Source organism: Macrotis lagotis, chromosome 5 (genome assembly GCF_037893015.1).
Source record: "Macrotis lagotis isolate mMagLag1 chromosome 5, bilby.v1.9.chrom.fasta, whole genome shotgun sequence".
Classification (NCBI taxonomy): Eukaryota; Metazoa; Chordata; class Mammalia; order Peramelemorphia; family Peramelidae; genus Macrotis; species Macrotis lagotis.
Window position 1 is genome coordinate 111316793 of NC_133662.1, and position 23482 is coordinate 111340274.

At 34.6% G+C, this 23482-nt stretch overlaps 1 protein-coding gene across 1 annotated transcript in view; it reads left to right on the forward strand.

Annotated features, from left to right (window-relative positions):
* Positions 1–23482, forward strand: part of CDC40 (cell division cycle 40) — a 64990-nt gene that overhangs the window by 10630 nt on the left and 30878 nt on the right. Inside the window, exons 3-4 of the mRNA XM_074187337.1 lie at positions 17583–17712; positions 22539–22622. Of these exons, the coding sequence (XP_074043438.1) occupies positions 17583–17712; positions 22539–22622 (214 nt within the window). The remainder of the gene's footprint in view (positions 1–17582; positions 17713–22538; positions 22623–23482) is intronic.

Consider the following 23482-nt stretch of genomic DNA (forward strand, 5'->3'; position numbering starts at 1 on the left):
CTATTAGCTACTGGAATCAGTTGTGCAAATCAAGAAAATAAAAACAAAAGAACTTCCACTAGTCACTGTGGTTTACATTAGTACTGCAAGGGAATACTGTCGTTAAGTTGGAGGCTTAAGCAAAGGAGAAAGGGGAAAAAATAAAAAGGAAGTATGTCAAACTTATATAGTGGGGAAAAAAGCTACAGTTAGAATCAGAGGGACTTGGTTTGATTTCTGGGTCTGTTATTTCTTTTGTGTGAACTTTCTCTTATCCTCAACTTCCTCATTAGTAAAATGAGGGGGTTAGACCAGATGATATCTTTTAGATAAAAATTCCTTGATTTCAGTGAACATAAAATAATCTGGATATTTAAACATTTAAACATCACCATCTCTGGTATTTATCTAACTTTACTTTTGGAATTATATGAATTATTAATGATGAGTAGAGGGTCCCCAAGTCATACTTTGTATTAAATACAAGATTTTTAGGTATGGACTTTGTTAATGTTAGCCCTCAATAATGATGTTGCATGTTGAAGAAGGAATTTATAATTCTGATATACATCTGTGATCTTTAGATTAAATTTTTTTTATTAGGTATGTACTATTGTAGTAGACATATTATAGAATAAACTATGACCTGATAACTATTCTGAGAGACCCCAAAAAATGATGTAATATAAAGAAGCATAAGAAGATGCATTGAAACAGAAGGAATATTCCATTTAGAATGGTTTTTGTAGGAAAAGCACAACATAAGGGCAGCTAGGCAAGAGCATAGACCTTGGAGTCAGGAGGACCTGAGTTCAAATGTGACCTCAGACACTTGACACTTAGTAGGTGTTGTGTGACCTTGGGCAAGTCACTTAACCCCATTGCCTTGCAAAAAAGAAAAAGAAAAGAAAAAGTCCAAGACAGTAGAAATTGAAAGATGGAGGATCCAAAAAAATCTAATTCCACCCCACTTTTTAAAGATATAAACATTGAGTTTTGAGCTCAAAATATCTTTAATTTGAGAAAGGGACAATGTTTGGACCAAAATAAGGAAGACATTGTAGCTAGGGAGAATGTTTCAGGAATACTCCATCTCCATCACATCGTCTTTCAGGTCCTTTTTATCTCTAAACTTATACCTGGACTACTGTAATAGTTTCTTCATTGGTTAACCCGTCTGCAAGTCTTTTCCTTTATTTCAGCATCCCTGCCAGAAAAATCTTCTTTATAGTAAAGGTCCAATTGCATTTCTCCATTCTTCATACCTTTCCTTAGTTTACACTATTCTCTTTCAAGCATTCTAGAAGTTCAGGGTGAGCAAACTCTGGCCTTCAATTTGGCCCTCTCAAAACAATTCTTAGCTTGACACTGAGATAACCCCTTTTACTGATCCTTGCTTATCCAGTCCAAGTCATTTGCAGTTTTCTATCTCATCTTGCTCTTTTCCTGTTTCCAGGCCTTAACACATGATATCTTATTTGAAATGTTTTCACCTCTACCTTCTAAAATCCTTCTCTTCAAAATCAAGCTTAAACCATTAACTCTTCCATGAAATTTTTCCTGTTTTTTTTTCCACACCACCAGCATTATATAAATGAACTCTCCCTTTTAAGATCTCTCCTATTATGCTATTTATACCTTTTTCAAGCATATCTTATAATTTACATTATGATTTTGTATATATCCTATCTTTCTCCTTCCCAAGTGTATTCATAAATTCCTAGACAAAAGAATGTGTGTCTTTATTTCATTTTATTTCTAGTGCATTGCATTACAATGCATTGCATGTGTTTTCTTTAATTGAATTGAGGCAAAAAGTAGTTTTGTTTAAGTAGAACAAAATGTACCTTGAAAGGTACAGGTGAGGAATTTTATAATGTATCATCATCTTGGTGAGGGAAACAATTAAATTTCACTTTCCATCTTTCATTATTAAATATACATAGAACTACTTCATTTAATATTCCTGGGTACTAGAAAGATTAAATACAGTTAAAATTTGTGGTATATAAAAGAATGGAAATAGTGTTTTCAGCAATGCTGTTATGTGAGTGAACAAAGAACTCTTTTTCATGCTATGAGGGCACCATATTATTATTCTTTCAGTTCTCAAATCCCTTCATTTTGCCAAACCACAGGTTCTTTTATATGCCCTGGAGGAGTTTAGTAGACTTATTGGGGAAAGATTTGAATGTGATTTACATGATCATTTTCAAACTAAATTTCACCTTTAAACAAGGAATTGAAAAAATGAGATGATTTTATTTACTTTTCATTTAAAGTACATAGCCAAATTTCTTGGAGCCTAGGTGACAGAATAGGTAGTAAATCACCATAACTCTCCTATACTTACCTCTAAGCAACCAAAAAATTAGCCCCCAAATAAATTCTGGAGCAGCAGAACCAGCAAAAAGATAGGGTAAAACAATCTGTGAGCCCAAAAAACTTGGAAGAGTAGCAGGAAAGTTCTGTCTTGGGTAAAAGGGAGTGAAATTTAGGATGGGAAGCATCCTAAGAAACCCTACCTGATAAACCTAGTGGTAGATCCTGAGCTCCACTGCAGTGGAGCAGGCCGATGCCAACATTGGAACTCTCCCACATAGCCAGGGGAATGGGCAAACTCCAGCTCTTAGAACCACCATGTAGTTTCATCATAGCCCCAGGGCAAATGGGCAACCTACAGTGACCAGATCTTCTTGTACTCATGTATCCCCAGAAATGCAGAAATGCCCCATTGATCTCAACACACATTAGACCCCAGTATTCAGACCTGGCTTAGCACCAGCTAAGCTGCTCAGACCTTCCCAGCCTCCAGCAGCACTGGCCACCCCTTCATCCTACTCCTTAGCACAGCACCAGATCTGAGGGTCTTCCCATGGACCTAAGGACCGGTGCAGCACAAGTAAATAGTCAGGGTCTACAGCCCCTGGCACAAGAATCCTGAGACAGGGCTCTTTTCTTGCCAAGAACAAAGATCAAATTTAAAAAGAAAGGAAAAGGGCCAAAAGAGATGAACAAAAAAATAGCAAAAAAGACTGACCATCAAAAGCTATTATAGTGTCTGGGAAGATCAAGACACAAACTCAGAAGAAACAATGTCAGAACCCCAAAGAAAAACAGGAAAAGTTCAAAAAGAAACTTAAAATTAAAAGAGAGGTAGAAGAAAAATTCAGAAAAGAAATGAGAGGGATGCCAGAGAATTATGAAAAAAGCTTGGAAACAGCTTGGAAAAAGAAAATAGCTGCTTAAAAAGTAGAATTGGCCAGATAGAAAAGAAGATACAAAAATCTTCTGAAGAAAACAACTCCTTAAAAAGTATAATTGACCAAATACAAAAGAAAGTACAAAAGTTAAAAGTTTAAATTGGACGAGTGGAAGCTAATTATGAGTGTGGTGCTATGAGGCATAAGAGTCCATCAAAATAGTAGAAAATGTAAATGCCTCATTGGGGAAAAAAACTGATCTGAAAAAAATAGATCCAGGAGAGACAATATCAGAATTATTGGATACTATAAAGTCACAATCAAGAAGAGGACCTGGATAGCATTTTTCAATAAATAAGAAGATCAAGGGGAAAACATTGCATTTAGCCAGAAAGAAACAATTCAGATATCAGGGAACAACAATCAGGATTCCACAGAATTTTGCAGTCACCACACAAAAAGATTAGAGGTCATGCATGATACATGATATTCCAGGAAGTAGAGGAGCTAGGATTACAACCAAGAATCACTTAATCAGTGTAATTAAGAATAAGACATCAAGGGAAAAAGTGGTTATTCAATGAATTAGAATTTCAAGCTTTCATAAGAAGACTAGAATTAAATTGAAAATTCAATTTTCAATTTCAGGACCCAAAAGATGCATAAGCAGATGAGGGAACAAAAGAGATCTAACCATTTGTCCAAGTTATCCTATAAATAAAGAATGGCCAGGAGCACTAAAAGCCATTTGTGGTAGGACTGTTCCATTAAAGATCATGCCATGTGGATATTTTGAAGGAAATATGACTTCACTGCTGTACCAATGGTGAAGATAGCCATCCATATCCTCTTTGCATGTAGCTCAGTTCAAGCTGATCAGTCAGCCAGTGTTTATAAGGAAAGATGTGTGCTACAGAACTGATGCTTTCAAATTGTAGTACTGGAGATAACTAATAAGAATCCCATAGACAATAAGGAGATCAAATCAGTTAATACATAAAAAATAATTCAGGCTATTCACTGGAATATTACACTGAAGCTGAAGCTTAAACACTTTGGCTATATAATGAGAAGAGGAAATTCATTGCAAAAGACCTGATGTTGGAAAGGATTGAAGGTAAAAGGAAAAGGGGACAGCAGAAGCTAAGATAGATAGTATCAGGGAAACAAATAACATGAACTTAGGCAGATTTTTGAGGGACAGTAGTTGCATTATGGTACATGGGGTCATGAAGAGTTAGACATGATTGAACAACAACAATATTCCATGTACTATATGAAACCCTGGGGATGCAAATATGAAATAGAATTAAACAATCCCTATTCTCCAATCTTACCTTCATCTCCCTGGCTTAGGTCTCCCTGGATCTTTGATATTCGAGACTCTCTGACATCTCAGGACATAGTGTTAGGGATGGATTTAAGAGCACCTGAACCTAGCTTCTGACTTGACTACTGCAGTACCAGCCCTGTCTGGTTGTTTTTGTGTTTTTTTGTATTTTTCTTTTAAATTTTGAATTTTACAATTTTACAATTTTTCCCCTAATCTCCCCCACACCCCCCACATGAGGCAGTCTTAGTCTTTACATTATTTCCATGGTATACATTAATCTAAAGTTGAATATGATGAGAAAGAAATCATATCCTTAAGGAAGAAAAATAAAGAGATGGCAAAATTATATAATAAGATAATGGTTTGCTTTTTCTTTTTTTTAAAATTAAAGATAATAGTCTTTGTTTAAGAGTAAACATAATACCCCCTCTCCCCACAAAAATATAGAACCTCATGAGAAATAAAGTAAAAAGAAAGGGAAAAAAATATGTTTGAGTCTGTGTTCTGATACTATCAGCTCTGTCTCTGGTGGTTCACATTCTTTATCATAAGTCCACAGAAGTTACTTCCATATTTTTCCACAGTTGCTGTTGCTGATTGTAATTCCCTCCATCCATTTCTTCCCACTATCATATATTTTCTCTCTCCTTTCACTCTGTCCCTCTTCTAAAAAAAGGGGTAGCTGAGTGGCACAGTAGACAGAACACCAGCCCTGGGGCCAAGAGTCCCTCAAGCCCATATACTACCCCAGAGACCCAGCAAGCACCTGACCCTGTGGTCCCAAATAGGTCACCCAATCCTAGCACCTTGCAAAAAGTTAAAAAAGATAATGTATTATAACTGACTATTCTCTCCTTTCCCTCCCTTCCCCCATCCCCCTTTGCTCTTTATTCTAGATGTCTATACCCTATTGAGGATGTATGCTGTTTCCTCTCTGAGCCATTTCTGATGAGAGTGAAGGTTCCCTCATTCCCCCTTGCCTTCCCCCCTTCTGTATCATTGCAAAAGCTCATTGTAATATATATGTGTGTGTGTGTGTGTGTGTGTGTGTGTGTGTGTGTGTGTGTATCTTTTATATAAAGTATCTTAGCCTATTCCACCTCTCCTTTCTCTTAGCTCCCAATACATTTCCCTTTTAGCCATTGACTCCATTTTTACAATATATTATATTTTCAAATTCTGCTCTTTCCTATGCTTCACTTATAAAAGCTCCTTCTACCTGTTCTATTAAATGAGAACATTCATATGAGTATCATCAGTATCATTTTTCTATGTAGGAATACATGCAGTTCATCATCATTAAGTCCCTCATAATTTACTCTTCTCTTCTGCTTTCTATGCTCCACCTGAGTCCTGTATTTAAAGGTCAAACTTTCTGTTCTCTCTGGTCATTTCAACAGGAACATTTGAAATTTCCATTTCATTGAAAGTTCATCTTTTTGGGACAGCTAGGTGGCGCAGTGGATAGAGCAACAGCCCTGGAGTCAGGAGTACCTGAGTTCAAACCTGGCCCCAGACACTCAATAGTTACCGAGCTGTGTGGTCTTAGGCAAGTCACTTAAACTCATTGGCTTGCAAAAAAAAAAGTCCATTCTTTCCCCTGGAAGAGAATGTCCAGTTTTCAGTTTTTCCGGGTAGTTGATTCTCAGTTGCATTCCAAGCTCTTTTGCCTTCTGGAATATTATATTCCAAGCCCTATGAGCCCTTAATGTAGTTTCTACTGAATCCTGTGTGATTCTTACTACAGCTCCACGATATTTGAATTGTGTCCTTCAGGCTACTTGTAATATTTTCTCTTTGATGTGGGAGTTCTGGAACTTGGCTAAAATATTCCTGGGGGTTATTTTCTTTGGTCTCTTTCTGGGGGAGAGTGGTGGATTCTCCCAATTTCTATTTTGCCCTCTGTTTCTAAGATATCAGGGCAATTTTCCTGTAGGAATTCTTTAAAAATGAGGTCAAGGTTCTTTTCCTGATCATGACTTTCAGGTATCCTAATAATTTTTAAATTACCTTTCCTAAATCTGTTTTCCATATCTGTTGTTTTTTCAATGAGATGTTTAAAATTTTCTTCTAATTTTTCATTCTTTGGTGTTGAAGTATTGTGTCTTGACTTTTCGTAAAGTCATCAGCTTCCGTTAGCTCCGTTCTACATCTGAAGTATTTGTTTTCCTCAGAGAGCTTTCTTATCTCCTTTTCCATCTGGCCAGTTCTGCTTTTTAAAGCATTCTTCTCCTAAATAACTTTTTGAACTGTTCTATTTGACCCAAGCTGGTTTTTTTAACATGTTATTTTCTTCAGCATTTTTCTTTTGGCTTTCCTTGACTAAGCTGCTGCCTTCATTTTCATGTTTTTCCTGCATTCTCTCATTTCTTTTCCCAATTTTTCTTCTATCTCCCTTACTTGATTTTCAAAATCTTTTTTGAGGTGGCCGCTAGATGGTGCAGTGGATAGAGCACCAGCCCTGGAGTCAGGAGTACCTGAGTTCAAATCCGGACTTAGACACTTAACAATTAGCTAGTTGTGTGGCCTTGGGCAAGCCACTTAACCCCATTGCCTTGCAAAAACTAAAAAAAAAAAAAAATATTTTTTTGAACTTCGTTATAGCCTGAGCCCAGCTTCCATTTTTCTTGAAGTCTTTAGATGCAGAAGCTTCTACTTTCTCATCTTCAGATTGATTATTTTGCTCCTCCTTGGGATCATAGACAAAGTATTTGTCAATGGTTCGGTTCCTCTTTTTTCTCTGTTTACTCATTTCTCCAACCTGTGCCTGGTTTTGGGGTGCTTCCTGAGCTTTTGGGTTTTATTGGGACACTCCCAGAATGACTTCAGCGTATGAGGCTCTGACTGCTCTCCTGGTCTGTGTTTGACCACAAGTGCACCCCTCTGCCATGGAACTGGCGGGATTTCTCTGTTCTATGGGGGGGGGCGGGGTTGGCTTAGACTATGATCAGGATCTGAATGTGGTCAGAGCCCCAGAGTACTTTTCCAGAGACAGAGGACAGACCTTGGAAGTCTCCCTCCACTCCCTTACCTTCAGTGGCTGAGCACTCAGGACACTGCTACCTGGAGGCTCCTGCTTGCTGGCTTCTGCTTCCATTTCCTGGATATGGACTGCCTCAGCTGCTATGCTGAGTACTGCAATTGCCCTGAGGGCCTGAGCTTTGCCATTGCTCGCAGAGGTCTCCCGCTGATCTTCCAAGTTGTGCCTGGTGCTCCCTGGGGTGCAGATCAGGAAACTGCTTCTGCTGCGGGGAGCCTGTGCTCCTAGGTGCCTGGGGCTGTTCACGGGAGACTGAAGTTTCTCCTGACTGGGGCTGTCCCTCTAACCCCATAGAACAGAGTTTTTCCACTGTTTTCCAGGTTACCTTGGTCTGGAGAATCTTTCTGTGGGTTCTGTCTCTCAAAAATTTAGTCATAATTTTAAGATTTTGGAGAGAGCACCTAGGAGAGGCTCTTTTCTTGCCCCCTGTTTTTGTGTTTCTTGATCATTGCTCAATTTGGTGCAAACTTTATGGTTTTATTGTAGTAGGTATGTGTGAATTGGGCAGTTTGCCTTCTTAATAGAAAGTCCAAAGAACTTACATTCTAATAAAGAGGAAGTTCTCCCTTTAGTCTTCCACCAAGATGCTGGAATTTTCCTATAGATCTCTTGACCTTACATGGGCACTAATAGAATACACAGTCTGCTCATAGTTATCACTTGCTTCTCATATTTGACTGATCTAACTCCTTTTCCTGTCAAAGATCTTTAAATTCTTTTGTGCCACTTCTCCTATACAACTATTCATCAGTAATATACTGAAACTTGGTCAGGCCCATCTATTTCCTTACAGAACCATGCCAGAATTCTTAAGACTCCATACTTCATATCACATATCAAATCATTGGTGAAATTTTATTTTATTAAAAAGATGAATCTTTATTTCAAAGAAAAACTGAGGTCATTATTATTGTTATTGTTCAGTCATACCTGACTCTGCGTGATCCTTTTGGAATTTTCTTCCTTACCTCATTTTTATATATAAGCAATTGAAGCCAACAGGGTTGAGTTTCTGGGACCAGATTTGAGTTTGGGAAGATGAGTTTTCCCTATTCCAGACACAGTGCACTTCCCCAGTTGCACATTTTCCCAGTTGTCCAGTCTACTTTTAACATATTCAATTCTGAGTCCAATTCTTTGTCTGTGACAGTGGTGTCAAACTCAAATAGAAATGAGGACTCCTAAAACTTAAATAAGGATCCCTTCTCTCATGATAGACTTAGAAAAGTGCATATTAAAAAAAGAAACCTCCTATTAACATCATCTATGTTCAGTTATATTTTTATTTAGTTACTGATTGCAGTTTAATTGAGTTTGAATTTCATTTAAGGAATGTTCCACGCACATTGCTCATGTAGACCTCTGATCTAAGATTTGCATATTAATGAATATTTCTTGCATAATGTTAAACATGGAAAAATCATTCATATGTTAAAAATTCATGATTCCTTGAATGAATGAACAGAATTGTTTTCAAGCACTTATGTACAGAGTACTGTGCTAGACACTCCTGTTGCAAGTAGAACAGTCCTTTCACAGAGTTTCACAGCCTAATGGTGAGACAATTTATAGGTTTCATCTGTAAGTCAAGTGAAAAATTAATGTGTTCTTAGGTTATTAGCTGCTGAGTAGAGAATAATTAATTTTCTTAATAGAATAAAATTATTTCATTTCATAATTTTGAACTATAATAATAGTAATTATATATATATATATATAATATAATAAAATAAGGAGACATATGCTCATCAGAGGCATTTTGTTGCTGTTAAGGAGAATGTCCAGCAAAATTCAAATGAAAAAGAAATTCCCTATTGATGGTGAGGCCCAGTGGGTTCCCAAGCCATGGGAAAGACACATGCTAAGGAGATAAGGAAGGGTTGATCTAATAAAAGACATTTAGGGAAAAGTCAAGCTGGTAAAGAATAGAACTAAAGGAGAGCAATCACAGCACCCACAAAAGAAGAGGTATTTAGGAGGAGGGGATAGCCATTAGTGCTAATGTTTCAGCAAGGTGAAAAAAAGATAAATTATTCATTGGTAACCTTGCAAAGAGTATGGATTGGAACTATGGATTGTAAAAAAGTTTAAGAAGTGAGAAAAGACAGTATGATTATTTCTTCAAGTTTAGTAATGAATGGAAGGACCGGGTAGGAACATAATTTAAAGAGATGCCAAAGTCAAGTAAAGAATTTGTTTTTTTTTTTTTTTTTGAGGATGGGGTAGACTCAAATAGGTTTCTAGGAAATGGAGCAGGTAGTAGATAAGGCAGATTTCTAGGACTTTGCCTTTCTCAGACACTGGAATGATGAAGAAGTGAATGTGGTTGGAGAGATGTGGAGCAAAAGAGATATTAGAACTCGGGATCAATACTTGGGTTTTTCTTTAGTAAGACAGGGAGACAAGCTCACAGAAAAGGGAAGAAACTTGAAATTACTACTGAGATGTGTCAGTCAGGGAGAAATAAAAAGATTGTGCTATAGCCATATGAACCTAGCTTAGATTATTTGATTATATAAATGTGTAATGGGCACAGCAGAGTTTTTATACTTCCCCGAAAGGTATTCAGGTGCACAGAAGTGAGAAGGGAAAATATGTGTGAAGGTTCAGGGAGGAAAACGCTTCTTGGTGGTCAGTGATAAAGGAATGTGTATAGTTGAATTGCTTAACTACAGTACAAACTGAAGGGAGGTAATGTACTTTCTTTTAATTACTGCTTGTCCGTAAGCTTTGATCATGACTCTGTTGGAGAATAGCCATTATTCTTATATATTTGAATTAGTTCTTATATATCTTTAGCGGGGAAATATGATGCAAACATTTTCTCTCCATTTTACTGTTTCTAATTTTAACTGCATCAGTTTGGTTTGTGCAGAAACTTCAGTTTTACACAATCAGATCTATCCATTTTGTTTTCTATGTTCATCTCTATCCCTTTTGTAGTCAAGAACTTTTATCTTGTTTATAGTTTCAAAGGATATTTTCTTTTTTGCTCTTCTATTTGTTTATAATATATACTTTTATATCTAGGTCATATATACATTTGGAGAAATATGAGATGTTAGCCTAATTCCTGCCAAACTGCTTTTCGATTTTCCCAGAAACTTTTGTAGAATAAACACTTTAAAAAAAATTGACATTTTTATAATTAGAAAAATGCTTAAATTACCAACAATAGTCATGAAATAATTTTATTACTTTGATATTAATTTATATTCTAAAAATAAGGATCATATAATTGGGAGGGGATATCAAGAATCTTATCCAAACTTCATTTTACAGATTGAAGAAAGAGGTGGCCAAGAAAGATTAGATAATTTTCTGGGAATTAAACAACTTTTAAGTATTAGAGTCAAAACAGATATCCTGATATTCTTAGTAACTTTGCTAATCTTTTGGTTTAGACTCCTTAAATTAAAATCATTGGGAATTAGAAAGGGTTCTTTCCCAGGACCTAAAGAAAAGTATACTTTTCCATTACATTATACTCCTTGGAATCAGAAGCCCTGGGTTTGCATTCCAGTTACAGTTTATAAAATGAGAATAATAATATTCACCCAAGAAGGTGAAGGGGGAAAGTACTTTGTATCTGTGTTTCCCTAGTTGTCAGTGTCCTCTTCCCTCATGACCATTATTTACTTTTATATATGTTTTGGAATTATTTGTTTGAGGCCATGTTGTTCAGTAAAATGAAAATTCCTTAAGATCACGGATTATCTCACTTTGATATTGGTAAACCTAATCTAAGCAGAGTGCCCAACCTATAGTTAGTACTTAAACAGTTGTCATTTATGGAGAACCTGCTATGCTGGGGATACAGAAATGGACATTTGTTTCAAAAAGATTCCATTCTTTGGGGAGAAACAACATGTGCACATTTAAGCACATACAATGTAATGGGTCGGGGCATGTATAGCTCATTTAGTCAATATGGTCACTCTCTAGACTGACACAAATTTTTAACTCTTCATCAGTTAGAACATGGTTTTTTTGTGAGTATCTGGAGCTTGAAGATTTCATCATCTCATGATTTGTCCTTTAGTTAGAAATCTGAATTTAGGCTAGTTGAAACCCACTAAATCTAACCCACTTTACTGGGTTAGATGAAAAGCAGAGAGATACATGTGTTGCATTTCAGCACAGATACATGTGGCTCCAGGGAACAATGAGTCACTGATCTGAATCATCTAAATGTCTCTTAATTTTTATAAAGGAAAAATAAAGAGAAATGGTTGTCTTTGGCATCATTTGACATGTCTTTTCTGCTGTAAATTTTTATTATACTTAATTTTAGTTTAAGATTATAAGTTGCAAAATAGTTGCCAGTATTCTTTAAGAGACCTTTCTTGCTAGAGATTCTAACACCAATAAAAACATGGATTCAGGACCCCCCCCAAAAGATATTTTAAAATTATTCTTAATCTGTATTTTTATTTAAATATTTATATGGTTCTGTTCACCAGGACAGATTCTAATCATAGAATATTAGAAGTAGAAAAGATCATTTGATCCAACCCCCTTGTTTTGCTGATGAGGAAAAGGGAACAGAGATAATGACTGATTTAAGATCACACAGGTATTAAGTAGCAAAGCACAGACTAGCTTTTCTGACTCCTAGTCTAGTGATATTTCCACTTATATCTTTGCTTCTCCTTCACATGCCTTCTCTGTGTGATTCTTGTTTTTGTATTCCAGAGAAAACCCATCATCCAACATGTTGGAGGCCCTCCCAAGTTTCTTTTGTTAACTCAACTTTCCTCTAATTCTAACAACTTCTTGGCTTATCCTTCAAAATTTTTCCTTCTTTAGTGTGACATATATACCAGATAAGTGTGAAATTAGGACAGCATCCATTTCAAAAAAGATTTCTGGCTTTGCCTTTGCAAACTTCAGGATTGAGAAAGACCATTGCTTTCTTCACTTGTGCATTAGAACAAATAAGATGATTTCCAAATACTTGGACTTCTTGACAGACTGCTTACCTCAAGAGGTTTTCTATTAGTGTAGTAATTAGGCTGTCCATCTGTTGTCTCCCGTGCTCACTTTGTGGCCAGCCTATCTCTGCCTTTGATGGCTTTTACATAAGTGAGATAGTGTAAGTCATCAGTGATAATTTGCTATCTTGTATTTCTATACCCGATGTATCTTTCCATTGTCTTTTGGATTTTTATAATAATTTTAAAAAATTTTCATATTTTTCCAAAATCATGGCCTTCTATCATTTTGTAACCATATCCCCATTACATAGTTTTAAATAGTTTTAAACATTTGTTTTTTTGTAAGCTTTTGAGTTCTACATTTTCTACATTTTATTCCTTCTTTTCCCTCTCTCTTGCCTTGTGAGCAAGTTGTATTTATCTCTTTTTTAAAAATTTTATTAACATTAGTGCCTTTTGTTGTTATATTACAATAATTTTCTTCCTCTCTAACCACCCTTTGTAACAAAAAAAAATTTTTAAAAGAAAGGGATGACAGTGGGAAGAACAATTAAGGAAAACCGGCCATTTTATATAAAGTAGGGCAAACTGACATTCTAGTAAGGAAGACTTTTATTCAAGTCCCAACAGTGGTATATACTGATTCTGTCTCTGAAAAAGTCAGAAGCAGCTAGGTGGAGTACCAGATATGATGGACTTGGAATCCAAAGAAACTGGGTGCAAGTCATTCCTCAAACATTTCCTAACTATATGACCCTAGGAGCAGAAATCATTAGGTCTGAGGCAATTAGATAGAGATGAGCCTCAAAATTCAACAAATATAGGAGCTTTTTAGTGGTGAATTAATTAAATGTTTGACCAAATATGTCAGGCTAATTTTTAAGTTGATAATTTTATATGACCTTCAAATGATGTTACAAACATCCAGATGACCCTTGAGAGAGAAAAGATTCCCCACCTCTGCCTTAGACAAATCACTTAATCTCTGTATGTTTCAGTAACTTCCTCTGTAAAATGAGGATAATAGATTATTAGAGGAACCAATGAGATTATATACACAATGCCCCAAAGACTTACTGTAGTAATAACTTTTAAATTACATGAAGATTCTTGGTGATACCCTGTATAAAGCACTTTTAAAATTCAAATTTATATTTATTTATTTTTGGCATTTTTACATGTTGAATCATGCAAAACATCCATTTTAACTATATTACCAACCCCCCCTCCCCTACCACACACACAAACACAAAGCAAGAAATTATACTTTACTTTATATTCAGAGTTAATCAGTTCTCCCTGCTATCCCTCTGGATAACATTTTTTTTTTTAATCATGGGTCCAAACCTCTTATGCTACTCTTGTACATATCGTCTAATAAAATCTCCACAATGGATCCACTTAATGTGCTAGGGAGTCTTCCTTTAATTTTCTTGGCATATTTCCACAACAGTGGAGTGCATAGATTTGTCTGATGTTGATCTGTTATTCTTGATTCATGACAGCCCAATTTCTTTTTAGTGACACATCTCTTTGGTGTCTTTTATTTATTTATTTTTAAGTTTATTTTTATTAAAGATATTATTTGACTTTTACAATTTTCCCCTCAATCTTACTTCCCTTCTCTCACCCCCCCCCCCCCCACAGAAAGCAATCTGTCATTCTTTACTTTGTTTCCATGTTGTACCTTGATCCAAATTGGGTGTGATGAGAGAGAAATCATTCTTTGGTGTCTTTTAAACAGTACTTCTTATGTACTGTTATTTGTTCCTACCCATTTCTACTGTCCTTTGAATGAAAGATCTGTGACTAAGTCTTGAGAGTGATAATCCATTCATAACTGTAAATCATTTGAAAAATATTAGTGTTGTCAATTTATTCAAAGCATTAAGCATTTTAATATTTACCAGTGCTAGGTACTGCGTGTACCAACAAAACAAATTATTTTATAAATAATTCTATGAAGAAAACTTTCTACAGCGAAATAAATGTAGAGTAATATTGGTGAATGGGGGAGCACTAATAACAGGAAATATCAACTGAACCTTGAAAGGTACTGAAGTTTAAAAAGACACAAGTAAAGAGGGAAAACATTTTAGGGAAGGGAATATAGCCTGTAGATATATAGCCTATAGCCAGAGTAGGAATGGAACATTGGTGTGTGAGGAATAAAAAGTTTAACCCAATTTAAATAGAACATTGAGTACATTTGCGAGAAGGAGCAACAGTCTTGTTGGAATCACACTATGAAAAGCCTTAAATGTCAAACCAGAGGAGGTTGTACATAATAATAAAGATAAAAAAAAGTAGACTTTCGTTTCAGGAAGAAACTTGGAGCCATCAAAAGCAATATTTAGTTTAGTAATTGCAACACTATTTTCCTCCATAACGTTGACTTTAGACACCTTTTATTGATTGTCTCCAATGTCTGGCTAAGACATATATATTGATGGATGATGCAAAATTATCTTTTTTTAAAAAAAAATTACTCAACTACATGTAAAAAGAATTTTAGCATTAATTTTTTAAATGTTGCCTTCCTTAAAAGTATGAAAAGCCTAAACAACATAATTGGTGCTTTAAGGTTGAGGTTAATGTGACATCCTCTTGAACATATTTTAATATTTATGTATTTTTGAAATGAAATATTGACTTCATGACATTCAAACTGTGAAGCCATTTGACAGATATGTCTCACAAATAGAAGATATACATTAAAAATTCCTTCTCTACAATTCGTGCTTAGCACAATTTAAATTTTCATAGAACTAGTTCTGACCTAATGTTTAAGATGCAATTTTAATATTAATAAATTTCATTAATAAAGAAACCCATAAAATTTATTTATACATGTTGTTTTAATTTGTAAGATTTTAGAATTTCTCTATCTCATTATCCTTTGCAGGACAGGTTGAGACATAAGCTCCAAACATCTTTGTGGGGCTTTTTACTTGTGCTCCTCATGAATACTACGATGTAAGATAACTCAGTGTCCCTTCAAATGACTTTCAACAACCAATTCTTCTACCTCCTTTCAAGGCAGATTTTACAGTTAACAGAAGATTCCTTTTTTGTCTTCTGGTTTTATTTATAGTGAAAATGTCAATGTGTTTCTGATTCAGTTCCTCCAGTTGTAAGTCCTGTTGGTCATTGGACAATTATTTCACTTTTAATGCTACAAGAGTTAATGTTGTAATGTTTATTGGCAGTTTAAAAAACTGACATTCTTAGCCACTTATCAAAATTAATTCTATGCTTTACTAAGCAGAGTTTTTTGCTTTGACATTACAAGACCCTTTGCTTTTATTCATATTCTCTAATCAGTTGTGTTATAGTTAATCAAGACTATTCTTATTAGGTTTGCTTAAAGTGAAATGTCTTCATTCTGAAGCCAAATGCTTAAAAGATTATACTTTGATTTAGCATATTAGTAAATGAAAGTGTGATTGTATTTCTTGCAGTGAGCCAAGTCTGCCAGGCATATCTAAAAACAATTTAAGGCAGAAGGAAAAATGACACATTATTCTTTTTTTCTGAAATACAAACAATATCTTAATTTTTTTATAAATTTATTTTTGCAATTATATGTAAAGATAATTTTCAACTTCCATTTTTCTTTAGATATCTCCTTCCCATTTAAGATAGAAAGTAAGATTATATTTGTAAAGTAGATTATATTTGTACAATCATGTTAAACATATTTCCATTGATCATGCTATAAAAGAAGAATCAGAACAAAAGGGAAAAAACATGAGAAGGAAAAAACAAAGTAAAAGAAGTAAAAATAATATACTTTGATCAGCATTCATAGTTCTTTCTTTGGATGTGGATGACATTTTCCATCACAAGTCTTTTAGAATTGCCCTTGATTACTATATTGATGAGAAGAGCTAAATCTATCATGGTTGATCATCACAGAAGTATACAGTGTTCTCCTAATGCTGCTCACTTTCTGAAATCTGCTGGTTTATCATTTCTTATAGAATAATAATAGTTATATTCATGTACCACAACTTGTTTGGCCATTCCCCAATTGATCGGCATCCCCTCATTTTCTAGTTCTTTGCCATCACAAAAAAGATCAGCTATGAATATTCTTTTTTTTTTTTTTTTGGCAAGACAGTGGGGTTAAGTAACTTGCCTGCCAGGGTCACATAGCTAGGGTATTATCAGTGTTTGAGGCAGAATTTGAACTCAGGTCCTCCTTACTTCCAGACTGATGCTCCATCCCACTGCGCCACCTAGCTGCCCCTATGAATACTCTTATACATGTGATTCTTCTCTCTCTCTCTCTCTCTCTCTCTCTCTCTCTCTCTTTTTAGGTTTTTGCAAGGCAAATGGGGTTAAGTGGCTTGCCCAAGGCCACACAGCTAGGCAATTATTAAGTGTCTGAGACTGGATTTGAACTCAGGTACTCCTGACTCCAGGGCCAGTGCTTTATCCACTGTACCACTTAGCTGCCCCCTCTTTTCTCTTTTTTTAAAGAATCCTAGACTTAATAGTAGTGTTATTGGATCAAAGGGTATACACAGTTTTATTACCTTTGGGGCATAGTTTCAAAGTGTTCTTTGGATGGTTGGATCAGTTTACAACTCCACCAACAGTCCATTAGTTTCCCAATTTTCCTATATCCCCTCCAATTTTGATCATTTTCTTTGATCATTGTCATATTGCCCAATCTGATAGGTATGATTTGGTCCATCACTGTTGTTTAAATTTGCATTTCTCTAATCGTTAGTGATTTGGGGTGTTTTTTATGACTTTAGATAGTTCTTATTTTTTCATCTGAAAATTGCCTCTTTATATCCTTTTTTTCTTTTGGGGAAATTTGTATTCTTAGAATCTCAATTTTTAAATATGGATGTTGTTTTTTCTTGCTGATCAAATTGAATAACTTCTTCATCTTAATGCTGCAATCTTTAAACTTTCCTTTTCTCCAGGGAATCCTGAAAATAGCTAAAGAAAAAGATAGACTTGGAAGAATGGAAATTCACTAGATTTGATTATCAGAATATAACAAAAAAGTTTTTCTCCTGTCATGCATGTAGCTAATTCTTTAAATTATGTTTTAATTTCATATGATATTGCAGTTTGGACCAGAAAATCCCTTTAGGACTCAACAGATGGCTGCACCTAGGAATATGCTTTCTGGATATGCTGAACCAACTCACATCAATGATTTCATGTTTGAACAGCAGAGACGAACTTTTGCAACCTATGGTAAGACTTACAATTTAAACTAATTAGAAGAGTGGATGTTTCTTAAAGATAGAAGAACAGTATCTTTTGATTATTTTTAACCTATAGTTCTTGAATATCATAATTATTTTATATGCATTTTTTTGTTACTTTTTCTTTAAAGCTGGGAGATATGAAAGACTTTGATTAGCATTTTGAAACAATTGTTAAACTCTCAGGAGTTTACTAATATTAACTCCCATTGTGGGTTAATAAGCAGTTATGTGTTGCTTAGAGACTGTGGAGTACTGGATAAAGACCTGGCATGGAGCCCAGGAAGACCTGACTTTAAATCCTGCCTCTAACATGACCTGGTTCCATGAGTCTGGGAAAGTTCTGTAATCACCCAGTCTTGTGCAACTATCTAAGACTACATTACTACACTAGATTCTGGTTTTTAAGGGTAATTTCTTTATTCAGGAGTGTTAAGTCATAAAATGAGGATTCAAATCCCAAGTTCCTGACTCCAAATTCAAATTTCTTTTCAGTACTTAAATGTGTAAATTGAATAACTTATTTTATTCCTCATTCTGAAAAATGAATTGGAAAGTGAAACTTTGGAATCATTTCACACACAGTTGTTAGGTTAGTAATCACTTTAGTGACTTGATTATTCTACATGTACTGTGTGGTATGTTTTACTAAGATCTGGAAAAGACAAATATTAGCCTCTTCATAGATTACATAAAAAATTAGTGCATATGAGAAGTACAGGCACAATTCTTCACAATATACAGTAAGGCTAGGCTCATTATTGATGAGGAAACAATCAGAGTAGGCTGTCTGAATGAAAAGACATTTGATCTAAGCCTTAAAGAATGATTTTTGTCTTCATGCAGGGACAAAGCATAGTAGTAAGTACTTATTAAAAGAATATGCCTGAATTAGTATGTTCTGAAAAAAAGTATTTAGCCCTTTCCATCATTAGTAGTTCCCTTTGTTATAAAGTACAAAGAAAAATGATTTAATGAAATAAGCAGGTCACTCCATGTCTGAATTCTTATCTAAAATGTAATTTATTCTAATATGTTTACACTCAGCTTTAACTAGGTATGTATGTGTATTTTTCTTGCTGCATACTGTTATTAGCATGTTATAATGGAAGATTATGTTTTCAAAATAAGTGTAGCAGAAGGTACATAAAGACCTAATGTCAAAAAAAACCCCTAAATTTGAGCTCCAGCTATTCTAGTAACTAATGTTTGACCTTGTGTAAGTCATTTAACCAATGTGACCCTGTTTCCTCATCTGTAAAATGGCAGTGTTAATTTCCTTGCTTCCCCACCACCACCATAAATATTACCTTAGCAAGCAAAGAGAATCATTCCCTTAACTTTTGAAATGAGATCAGAAATGGTCTTATTCTATTTTTTCTCCTTTTTTTTTAGGTTTTTTACCTGGCAGTGGGGTTAAGTGGCTTGCCCAAGGCCGCACAGCTAGGTAATTATTAAGTGTGTCTGAGTCTGGATTTGAACTCAGGTACTCCTGACTTCAGGGCCAGTGCTGTATCCACTGCAACACCTAGCTGCCCAGGTGTTATTTTTTTATTTTATTTTATTTTATTTTTTTAGTTTTTGCAAGGCAAGGGGGTTAAATGGCTTGCCCAAGGCCACACGGCTAGGTAATTATTAAGTGTCTGAGTCTGGATTTGAATTCAGGTACTCCTCACTCCAAGGCCAGTGCTCTATCCATTGCGCCACCTAGCCTCCCTGTTCTTATTCTTTTAAAAATAGCCTTTGATTCCTGTCATCACTAGATGGTGAAATGTCAGATAATTGGTATAAAGTCTTATAAATTCTATTTGGCAAATTATAGATTCATAAGGATTGTCTTTGTTTTGGGAGGAGTTGAAACTTGTAACAATGTGAAAATGAATTTGTTAAAGAATTAAAGTTTTTAACTCTGTCCTTTTTATTCCCCCCCAAGTACTAGGAATTATGCCATGATTAGACAGTTTCGAAATTTTAGACAAAAATTATTAGTTCTCCAATTTGTAGAATATCTTAAATTTCTTTAAACTTTGAATCTGTTTCAGATAAATTTACTAAAAGGAAGCTAATAGAAGCATTTTGGTTCTTTTAAGTAAATAAAAAACTTCAAAAAAGATAAAATAGACTATGCACATTGGTAAAAAAAAAAAAAAGATATTCACTGGCTAAAGTATGGTGGAATGGAGAAAAAGTCAGAATTCCCTAAGGTAGATCTCAGCCAGACTTAGTCTCTCACTCCTAATAAACACTTAAGAACTTCTCTTTGTTTTATTTTGTCTTGATAGTGAAAGATTTATGTTGTTCTTTACCCACCTTAGAGGAAAAAAAAATTGAATTTTTGAAAAAAGGGAAATAAAAATGACAAATAAGAGAAGACCATATTATGGATTTTAAGCTCCTGAAGAAAGATATTGGTGTTGTGGTTGTGTTACTACACAAGACCTATGTATGTATATCAGGTTAGACTGGAAACTTTTATTTAAGAGTAGTAAGTTAACTTTCATAAAATTAACAAAGGGGAATTAAGAAATATTTTATGTTACTTTGAAAATTAAAAATAATTTTCCTCTAGGTCCAATCACATGTATTTTTCTCTCTCTCACACACACACACACACACACACATGCACGCACGCACACACTCAAACAGGAGTGTATATATGTGTGTGTATGTATATATATTATATATATATTATATATGTGATTTTTTTTAAGGCTTTTTTTTTTTTTGCAAGGCAAATGGGGTTAAGTGGCTTGCCCAAGGCCACACAGCTAGGTAATTATTAAGTGTCTGAGACCGGATTTGAACCCAGGCACTCCTGACTCCAAGGCGGGGGCTTTATCCACTATGCCACCTAGCCACCCCTATATATGATTTTTTAGACCTGAATGGTCATCGAAGAAAATAGACAAGGAAGTGAGGGAATAGAGGGAACTTTGAGGCAATAAAAATGGCATTGAATTTGAAGTCAGAAGGCCTATGTTCAAAAGTGCTTTGTATTTATTTTGTATATATACTTAAATACCAGTTATTAGGCTATAAGTTCTTTGAGGGCAGGGACTGGGTATTATTTTTTCTTTCATTGACAGTGCTTAGCACAGCGCCTTACATAATGCAAGTACTTAAAAATTCTTGTTGGTTGGTTGATTTGATTGCATCTGGCTCTTCTTGCTATACTGCCTGTTTGGCCATAAGCAAGTCACTTAAATCATCCAGATGAGTTTCCTCATCCTTTAAGATTTTTCTAAGGTCTCTCCTAATGCCTATGATTTTATGAATTCTACTTTTTTCCTTTCATGCAGAAAGGTTAGGAAAAGGGTACAAAAAAAGGAAGGGTTTTGTTAATAGTGGTGAACAAAAAAAGGGGGGAATATATTCTATCTAGGCAGAAATTGTAACAGAATTTGGGGAATACATGGAGTCAGGAAGACCCAGAAATATTTATCACCAGAACTTTAGTGCACAGGTATGTATGAAAAGAAATAAAATTTTTAAGGCTAGTTTACTTCCCATACAGGTCTCTATAGTTATGTTGTTGGGTTTTTTTTTTTAGTGGGGATAATCTATCAACTTATTTTTTTTTAAATTTCTTTAAAGTCTCACTCAAAAAGTTCATGTACAGTGAAATTTTCTGTACATTAAAGGAATGAAAGACTAAATTGACTCATGGGATTTGAACCTGTGATTTCAGGAATTCTACTTCAAAGCTGCTTTCCTACCATCAAGCTATCTCTTCTGGCTAAGAAAATATTTTAATGCTGAAAAGTAAATGCAAATGAACTAATAGCCAGGTGATTGGTTCTAATCTAGCATGTCAAGAGGGTGAGTTGAGCACCTGTACCATTTAGCTAATTAAGAACCTATTATCAAATATATTTGACTTAAATTTTGATTATCTGAGAAAGCAAAGTCTTTACTGAATAAATTTTAGCTGAAGAATTAAAAACATTAACTTGCATATATGTCCACAAAGGTGCACACTTTTACTTTTAACTCCTGTCCCATTCCTGTTTAAGAAGTATCTATATTAGACTACTCCATGCAAGTTCTCCGTGGAAACAAATTATGGCCTTGGTGGTTTATGCTACTAGTGATTAAGTTGCCTTTGGAAGGTTAGGTGGCATATATTTAAAATAATATTATAAAATGAGTTATTTGCTTTTTGATTAATATTTGGCCCTTTTTTCCTTGTTCCCCAAATCCTCTAGAGATCTTTAAGTAATGTATTTTTAAATTCGTTACTTAGCACTGAAATATCTCAAATCTGGGATGATTACAAATATATTAGTATTTTAGGGTACAAAATGAAATAAAAATAGAAATGAATTTTTCCCAAAATATATAACAAGGTATTTATTTTTTTAAACTTCTCTTCCCTACTGTATTTTATGTAAAGATATTTTTCTTTAAATTTTTAAAAAATCTTGGAATGTTTGTATCAGTAAATAATTAAAAGTGATCACTATTCTGTCAATGACCTTTTAAGTTTATTTCTATATACATATATTACTATGTTATTAGAAACTGGACAAAGGTTTAAAAGCCAGCAAAGGTCTTAATAATTTTAGTTTATTTAATTTCTTTAGAGGATAGGTCTCTATCTTTTTCTGCTATAATCTTTTTATATTCCAGACTAAGAATTCTGTTTATGGATTTAACTAGAAATGTATGACAAGGAAAGATTGCTTTTAAATAAAGAGAATTTTTAATTCTCTTTTAGTAAAGGAAATGAGATATGACAAGTTATGCAGTTATAAATTATAAAATTGTGACTGGCAAAAATTCAAATAAAAATATGCCCCCCCCTTTTAAATCTAGGCTATGCATTGGATCCCTCATTAGATAATCATCAAGTTTCTGCTAAATATATTGGGTCTGTTGAAGAAGCTGAGAAAAATCAAGGTAAATTATTTTTGATGTTTGTTATTTGCATGCTTCATTATATTAAGATCTGTATTTTTGTGAGTGTGGGAAACTGCCTTTCTCTAACTTAATGGATGGTCTGTAAGAGTTACTGTAGTAAAAAAATTAATCAGCCTGTTGATGAGCCTCTCTAAATTTAGCAAGACTAGAATTTGGACAATAAATCCTGAGTCCATCCTCAACCTTGTGATGTTTGATATTAATTAATTTGTACTTCATTCTTTGTAATTTGGTTACTCCAGTACATACAAATAATAGCTAAGTCTATATTTGATTTTTTTCTCATTTTGGAAGGTGTGGTTACATTTAAGCACCATCTTGTAGTAATATATATATATATATATATATGTATATATATATATATATAGTTGGGGTTTTTTTTTTTTTAGGTTTTTTTGTAAGACAAATGGACCCAAGGCCACACAGCTAGATAATTATTAAGTATCTGAGGCCAGATTTGAACTCAGGTACTCCTGACTCCAGGACCGGTGCTCTATCCATTGCACCACCTAGCCGCCCCTACATATAGTTTTTTTAACTGCCTGGCAGGAGGATTCATTGAGGAAAAAGTCGGGGGAATAATAGCCTGTTGTGTAGCCTGAATACTTGGAGAGCTGTTAAGTGCTAACAGGACACACATGTCCTGTTTTTGTCCTAATTTTGCATATTTTTTTTAAAAGATTACCTTGCTCCAAATTTTTACTAAAGTATAACAGAATAGCCATTTGATTCCCTGAAATATGTTGCACTACAATTTATGTCACCAGCAACCCTTTTAAATTCTTTTACTCAATTCTACTGATCATCTAACCTTTTGCTGTTCTCATCAGACTCTCAGT